At 59.1% G+C, this 7678-nt stretch overlaps 1 protein-coding gene across 7 annotated transcripts; it reads right to left on the bottom strand.

The window, feature by feature from the left end:
* Window positions 1-27: 27 nt before the first annotated feature.
* Window positions 28-7470, bottom strand: MBD6 (methyl-CpG binding domain protein 6). 7 transcript variants are annotated; one of them, XR_004351652.1, is made up of 15 exons: window positions 7151-7470; window positions 6046-6109; window positions 5731-5867; window positions 5332-5434; window positions 5040-5202; window positions 3755-4810; window positions 2919-3580; window positions 2486-2639; window positions 2133-2302; window positions 1590-2003; window positions 1433-1500; window positions 1146-1209; window positions 825-994; window positions 500-563; window positions 28-242 (listed from the first exon to the last, which is right to left on the bottom strand). XR_004351652.1 is itself a non-coding variant. In XM_032644417.1 (13 exons), the coding sequence occupies exons 3-13, from the start codon at window positions 5841-5843 to the stop codon at window positions 920-922; spliced, it is 3042 nt and encodes a 1013-aa protein (XP_032500308.1). In that variant the 5' UTR covers window positions 5844-5867; window positions 6046-6109; window positions 7151-7470; the 3' UTR covers window positions 28-919. The 7 variants fall into 7 exon arrangements, 4 of the variants coding, with proteins under 4 accessions (XP_032500308.1, XP_032500312.1, XP_032500309.1 ...); XR_004351651.1 differs by having other exon boundaries at window positions 28-563; XR_004351650.1 differs by having other exon boundaries at window positions 500-994.
* Window positions 7471-7678: the final 208 nt, after the last annotated feature.

Here is a 7678-nt window from a genome sequence, read left to right on the forward strand (position 1 = left end):
AGGAAAAAATGAGGACAGAGTCAGAGCCAGAGTTTCAAAATATTCTCGTCTGTTAAATTAAGAGTGTCTCCCATAGAAAAGCAGTGGAGGCCCCAAAGGGCAAGTACAAAACAGAATTAAAACTCCCAAAGGTCTTGTCTTTACAAAAGAAAAGGCAGGAGGCAGCCCCTGGACAGCTGGTCATGCTGGCCGCTCCGGCTGGACCACGTTGCATAATCCTCAGTCGCATCGTCACAACGTCTCTGAGCGTTTTGACGGGGGGAGAAGGGGCAGTGTAGTGTGTATGGGAGGAGAGACCAAGACGGCTCTCTTTGCCCCCTTACCCCCTTTTTATATCCCAGAGGAAAGTAGAGGGAAGCTGGCTACACCTTGAAATGAGGCTATGTGTTTCAAACCTGGGGACGGGGTAAGAAGGGATCTGTGCTTTGAGCAACCTGAGCCAGAGGCAGAGGGGTGTGTAGGGGTTAGGGGAGGGTGCATGATGCTTATTGCTTTGTACCTTTCACTGGGAAGGAGGGCAGCAGCCAACAGTAGCTCACAGGTTTGTAAACTGAGCCTGCTGGCTTCGAGAAGGGAGGCAATGAAGTCGAATTAAATATAAAAGAGTCATTTGTGCAAAAATAACTTAAACAAATAAAAGACCTGGGGAAAGGGGTGTTCCCCTTAGCCTGGTGGGGAGAGGGCCATATACCACCCCCCCAGGCCTTTTCAGTGACATGGCTTTGGGGGGGAGGGGGTGACCTCCCTACCCCCTGCAATGGCTCAGGATGGGATTGTGGGGAAGGGGTTGCATTTGTGCTCTGAGTGGGGAGTAGTGCCCCCACCCACTGTCCACAGGTGCACGTGGCTGGCAGGGGCTCCCAAGGCTCAGCACTCAGCTCTCCCCAGTCAGGGTCAGATCCAGCTCCAGGTATGGCTGCTATGGGGCCAGTTTCCTCCTCTTGTTTTTGGCAGGACGGCCAGGGCGGGCCCGGGGAGGCAGAGGGACAGCCGCCTATACAAGAGGGGAAGTTGAAAGAAGTGATCAAACAGCTAGGTATCAGGAAGTCCTTTATTTTCTCCCCACTCCCACTGACCTTCTCCTCCTGCCTCACCCCGTACACGCACTCGCACCTGCACCCACCCACACAGGGACGCACACTTACGCGGGTTGTGGGGCTGGGGTCCAAGGTAACGTCTTGGCGGGAGCTGTTGCTGTTCCGGGTAGGGCTGCAATAAGGGGCACAGATGATCAGGAACACCTCCCCAAGCACCAGGTGAATTTCAGAGTTTGGGTGGGAAACTTTCTACGTTTGGATAGTAAAGGCGTAATATCCTTATTCATATTCAAGCAAGTATCTGCCTTTCTGAAAGCCAAGTCACTCTTGAGCTATTTCTATAAACCCAAAAAGATGTGGGGAAAGGCCAGTATTGTGGTGGGCCCAATACTCACTTGTATTTTCTCCTCCGGCCACGACGAGACTTTCTGACTACCCCTGGGGGCACCTGAGAAAAGACAGACTGTGTGTGTAGGAAAAGTTAGGAGAAGGCGCCTTGGCCTCAACCTTTCCTCAGTCTTTGTGCCCAGACCACCATCACTCTGCATTCACCTTAAGGTCCTCAGAATGGGGCCCAGAAGGGGATGGATCCTTGGGCTCAGCACCCCCTTCAGCCAGCTCCCCATTATGCTGCCAGTGGTGGGTCCTTCTTGGGGACCGTTCCATTTGTCCATTGAAGCCACCACGTGCCCCCCACTTGAGGGCCAGTCGGCCAGGCTCCCGCCGGCTGCCAGGCTTTCGGCCCCGGCCTGGCCTGGCCTCACCATTAATGCCCCTAAGTCCCCCTCCTCCCCTCCGGCCCCGTTTCCCTGACCCCCTCCCAGTGAGCAGCTCAGGGACTGGGGGGTCGGGAGAACCGTGGGGTGGGGCTAAGGCACTGAGGGGAGGCCGGGCAGGCTCCGGTTCAAGGGCTGAGGTGGGGCTCTCAGGGGGCAGACAGGGGGCTTCTGGCTGCTCTGGAGGGATCTGCAGACAAAACAAAATCTCAGTCAGTCTCAAATGCAGTCCCTCTGCCACTGTAACTCAAAATGTCTATACTTTCAGTTTGGGAAAAACTTCTCTCCCTAACGAACACACCCACACCCATACCCTCACCTGGAGACTCTGTAGCAGGCAGGCTAGGGGACTAGAAGCCTCTGAGAGGGGTGGAGGAGCTCCCCCCACAGGGAGGAGCTGCAGCCCCAACTGGCCAGAGAGAAGAGGGCCAGGAGGCTGCAGCAGACTGGGGAGGGTTCCAGGGCTGCTGGTCAGCGAAGACAGGTCACCTGTTGAGGAATTGTAAAGTCAAGGGTCTCCCTAGGCCAACCAGCTAGGCTGAGCAGACCCTATTATTCTTTTAGCCTTTACCCGGTGGTCAGAGACTTTCTTCCCTAATTCATCCAGCCTCTACTCTCAATTTTTCTGCTTCCTTTCTTCTCTCCCACACCAGAGTCTTCCCTCAGACTCACCCAGCAGGCTGGCACTCAGCAGAGGGCTAAGGAGTTGGGGGGGTCTCCCTGAGTTGGAGGGGGCCTTGCCCAGAGAGGAGGCCCCCGGGTCAGTAGTTGCCGTGGTGACACTGGAGGTAGGTGGTCCAGGTTGGGGGGCACTCAGGACACAGGGCTAAGGAGAAAGAATAGTTATTACATTTACATGTGTAAAGTATTCAATAAGTTTAGAGTACTTTCATATGTACAATCCCACTGAAGCCTCACATGAAGTAGGCCATGTTTATTAAATACAGACCCAGCTGTTGCAGCCATCCTACCCCCAGCCAAGAATTAAGCCCTCCCCAAAGACCCTGAGGAAGAGCTCAGACATGAAACTGAAAGCCTTTGATTCCCAGCTCCTATCTCTGATTCTGCCTCTGGTTCTGTCCCACCCACTCATCCTCATCCTCACCTGGGGGGGCGCCCCTGACGGGGGATCCAGGCTGGCAGCCAGCAGCGCAGAATTTAAAGCTATGAGGGTGGGGGGGGCTGAAAGTGGGGGGAACAGCAAGGGGGGCAGGTCTCCCAAACCTGAAAATGTCTCCCCACTCGGACCCCCGGCTCCCTCTGCAGATCCCTCTCCATCCCCAGCTGTGGGGCCCAGGGCCAACAGGGGCAGGAAGGAGGCAAGGAGGTTGCTAGGGGGTGCGGAAGGGGGTGGAAGAAGGTCTGAGGGGGGTGGTGGAAGCAGGGAAGCCACCAAAAGCGAAGGCCCTTCGGGCTCGCCTGGGGCTAGGGGAGGGCCAGGTCCCCCTGGTGGGGGTAGCAGGGGTTCCGGGGGAGGTTGTCCCCCTCCCCCAGCCAGCACGCCAAATAAACTGTGGCTGAGCAATGGAGAAGGCGGAGGTTGCCCCAGACTCAGAGGGAGAGGCAAGGTCCCTAGCATCCCCGGGAAGCCGGCTCCACTCAGTGCCAGGCCCTGCTCGGGGCTGGGGAACGGGAAAGCCTCCCCACCAGCCAGGGGAGGCAGAGGGCAGGCTGGGCCCGACCCCATCCCGAGCGCTTCGGATGGGCTTTGAAGCACAGGGCTAGGGACTAGGGGGGCTTTGGAGGCAGCTGGTGGGGCAGGGGCACCTGCAAAGAAAAAGAGAGGTTCAGCTCAAGGGAGGTCCTTCCTCCCAGCGTCCAAAGAATCCAACCTCCCTGCCCCCAACCCAGAAAACCACCACAGAGCTCTCTCAATTCTCCGTAAATGCCTTGGCTGTCTCTCTCCACCCGAAGGGAGGAAGGGCTCCATCACACTCATACCTGGCACACTGCTGAGGCTGCCACTGGTGGTCCCAGGCAGGGAGGGCGGGATGGGGTGCCTGGGCTGGGGAGGGCTCCCTGAGGAGAGGGTTGGGGGAGGAGGAAGGTGTGCGTCTGACCCCAAAAGGTTAAAGCTTCCATCAGAGTGGGGAGGGCCAGGGGTGGGGAGTCCCAGCAGGGACAGCACAGAAGGGAGAATCGGTTGGGAGGGCTCAGGGAGAGGAAAAGGCTGTGGGGCGGGAGCGGGGGCCCGAGGGCGGCTCCGTCTAGGGGCTTGAGGACCTCCCCCTTCTAGCAATCGCAGTACAGTTGGGGGGCGGCGGGGACGACGCTGAGAGGGGCGGGGTGATGATGAGGAGTGGGAAGCTGAGGGTGCCTGGGCACGGGGCCTTCGGCCCTGTAAAGTGCTGGGAGGGGGGAGAGGGGGATGCTGTGCCTTGGCCGCTGCAGAGAGTAGGCTGCTAGCAAGGAAGGGGGGTGCCCCGGGCCCCTCCACCGTGGGGGCCCCTCCTAGGGGCCCCAGGACCAGGGGCAGGTGCATAGTGGCTGAAGACACTGGTGGCTGAGTGGCAGGACCAGGGGGGCCAGGGGGACCAGGGAGATTATTGCTTGGGGGCAGGGGAGGGGGAGTTAAGGCATCACTACAGTGGAAGAGAGGAGGGTCAGAAGGTGGTGAGGAGGAGGCATGGGGGGCTGGAGGAGAGCCCAAGTCAGGGGGCACCAGGCTGGATCGGAGAGCAGCTCCCCAGCTATACGAGGGGGCATTGAGGCTGATAGCAGGTGGAGGAGGTGGAGCTGGAGAGGGGGCATTGCCCCTTGGCAGGAAACAAGGGCTGCTGCTGCCTCCAGAGGGGACTGGGTCGGGAAGCCTTGGCTGTGGGAAGAGCCCCCCAGGGCCTGCTAGAGGGGGGAAAGCCTGTGGAACTGAAGGTGGTTCTGGGGGAAGGGAGCCAGAAGCCCCATTAAGCGGAGTTGTAGGAGGAACTCGACAGGGAGGGCGGGCAGAGGGAGGCCCTGGGGACACAGTGTGGAACATTTGGGGGCTCGCTCCCTCTCCTGCAATAAATGAGAAACAAAGGATCAACTTGTGGCTCCCCTTCCAAGAACTTTCTTTTGTCTTCTCCATCCCTTCTCCCATAAATCCCCAGCTTCCCTGTACCCTCCTCTCACCAAGCAGCTCCCCACTCCACCCTTCTCCTTGCTTCCCTCTCACAAAGCTCCTCCCACCATCCCTCTTCCAGGCCCTTAAGTTTTCCTCAGTCTCTGTAAAGTGGAAAAGATTCACCAGGAGAAGAGTGTGAGCAGGTGGTCTCCATGCTGCGGTACAGAGTTGCCATGGCAACGGCTTTCCGCCGGTGGTTGCACAGCTTGGTCATGTCCTCCTCTGATGCTGGCCCCACCCCAGCCCCACCCGGGGTCACCGGGGCCAAAGGGTCAAAGTTGAAAACCTGCAAGGTGGAAGCATGGACAGGGACCCTGAGGGAACAGAATCTGTGAGAAGCGCTACCACAGTCAGTGATTTGCATTAAGTCTCTCGGCTTATCCCTATACTCGCTGGCTCCCCTCACCACTCTGACCTTGGGGACATTGAGTGGACACTCCAGACCGCACTTGCAGGTCCCATCGCTGAGGAGGTAGCTCCGGGTTTGCTCCAAGGAAGACAGCTCTGTGCCACTTGGGCTGGGAGAGGACAGGGTCAGAGAGTATGGGATTAGTTGACACTGAATTGGGAGAAACTCTTAAAGAACAGTTCATGAGTCAAAGACCTTCCTAGGAAGAGCAGAGTAAGGAAGAAACAGAGAGAAGAAATGCAAAGGGCCAGAGACAAAAAGAGTGCAAAAAGGCTGAGGAAGGAGGAGGAACAGAGGAGAGCAACAGGGCACCAGCAATCTGGGCTTTGAGAGGAGGGAATGGGAGAAAACTCAGGCAATTGAAGGGCCTGGGGATAGAAGCTGGGGAATTCTGGGGAGTCATACCTGATATAGAGCACAGCACCCTCTCGAACACAGCGCTGCCAGCCGATGGGGACAGATGTGGCCACAGGGCCCCCAGCTCTGTCTGCTCCACTGCTCTCATTGCCCCCATTCATTGTGTGTAATCAGCTCCCACGTGCCTGATAACACAGACATCCACGTGGCGTTAGGAGGATTAAACTGGGCTGGGTACCTGAGGGAGTACTTAAGAAAAGCAAAGGTGTGGGGAGACTCAAGAGGACTCGGAGGCAAGGGGAAACCCTCGGAGAGCTGGGAGAGAGAATGAGGGGGAACCCTCTGCCATCCCACCATGGCTACCTGAACATCTCTGCAAACATTGTGGGGTCCAGTCTAAAGCCGGGGCCGCCGGCTTAGCCCACACCTGCAACACAGGAGAGAGGAGGGACCGTCAGGAATCTGCCCAAGCTAGGGAAGTACCACAGCCCAGGAAACTCTCAAGGGAAAGATCCTTAATAATATGAGGTAAGTACCCATAAAGATCTCAGGGATCTGCTGGCTGAGTCCACAACCATCCTTTCCATGTCCAGTCCCTAGGGACCAGAGGGTCAAAGCCTCAGCTTCCAGGGACCAAGGAATCACAGCCCAATCCCTAGGCATATAAAGGGTAAGGCCCCTTTGTCCCACCAAGGAGAGAAACCTTCAGCCAAGAGTGTGGGCTAATTCCTATAATACCAGGCCACTAGGAAGTTTCCCAGAGAGTCTGGCCCCTGCTGTTCCCTCCCCCTCAGGAAGATCATATAAAAAGTAGATTGCCCCACAGGTCACCAGGCAATTGCCCAACTGCCCGCTGGGGTGGTACCAGCATAACTCCCCCCATGCCTGGCTCCACTAGACAATCACTGATCTAGTTCATTTGGGTCTTCTCCCACGATTCTCAGAAACTCCCAATTTTCCCCCAAGCCTAAGGCAAGGGGATTCAGCACCTCCTGTCCCACTGGCTTCAAACTACCTCCAAGAAGAATTCTCCTCTGATGTACATGGGGACGCCCCCCAAACCTGCAAGTATCCTCTCCAACCTTACCATCGCTCCCACCCCACACTGGCGGCTTCTAAACTTTCCCTCTCATAACAAGGCGCCTGTCACCCAGCCTGCTTCCCTCGGCTTGGGGAGGAGGGGAAGGCGCACGAAGTAGGAAGGAACTTGGGGAGAGGGCGGGCGGAGGGTGGGCGAAGCACTGAGGGGAAGGAGGTGAAGAAGGCAAAAGTCAAGCAGTGAGAGGGAAAAACGGTGGGGGCAGGTGAGGGCGGGGGAATGGGGATGGGGCCAGGGAAAGGGGCCGAGAGGACGCGGAGGGGGCAGAGGGTAGGGACGGGAGGGGAGGGGAGAGGAGGGGAGGGGAGGGGAAGGGAGGGGGAGGGGGAGGGGGAGGGGCGGGGTGGGGGGGCCGGGCCCTGCACTCACCGCGGCCCATGGTTCGGCCGGCCCCGCCCTGCGCAGTCGCGGCCCAGAGGGTGAGTGGGAGGGAGTGGGAGGAGGGTCGGTGGAGCCCGAGCCTCCGGTACGGCCCCGGCCGGTCCTAGCAGGAAGCGCCGCTGCCGCCGCCGCGGATCACCGAGCGGCCTCCCGCGCATGCGCCATGGGGGCCAGGGGCAGCCCTGGGGATTCCGTTCCCAGAAGGCACCGCGCAGGCTGCTACCGCCGCCGCCGTCGCTGCCGCCGCCACCGCCGCCGCTGCCGCCGCCGCTGCCCGGACGGGAGAGGGGCGGGGCCGGGCCCCCGCCCAACGGACAAGGACGAGCCAACTGGAGGGGCCGCAGTGCGCATGCGGGAGCGCGCCTACCCCTCCCCCACAACCCCCCATTAATCCCCAAGAGAACAAACACCCCACGCGGGCCCCACCCCCCCGCGCCCCCCCTGCCTCAGCGGAAGGATCCGAGCCTCTTCCCAGGCCACTGGTGGCCAATCCCAGCCCTCCCCCGGGAGGGGCCC

This window comes from Phocoena sinus, chromosome 10 (assembly GCF_008692025.1).
Source record: "Phocoena sinus isolate mPhoSin1 chromosome 10, mPhoSin1.pri, whole genome shotgun sequence".
Lineage (NCBI taxonomy): Eukaryota > Metazoa > Chordata > Mammalia > Artiodactyla > Phocoenidae > Phocoena > Phocoena sinus.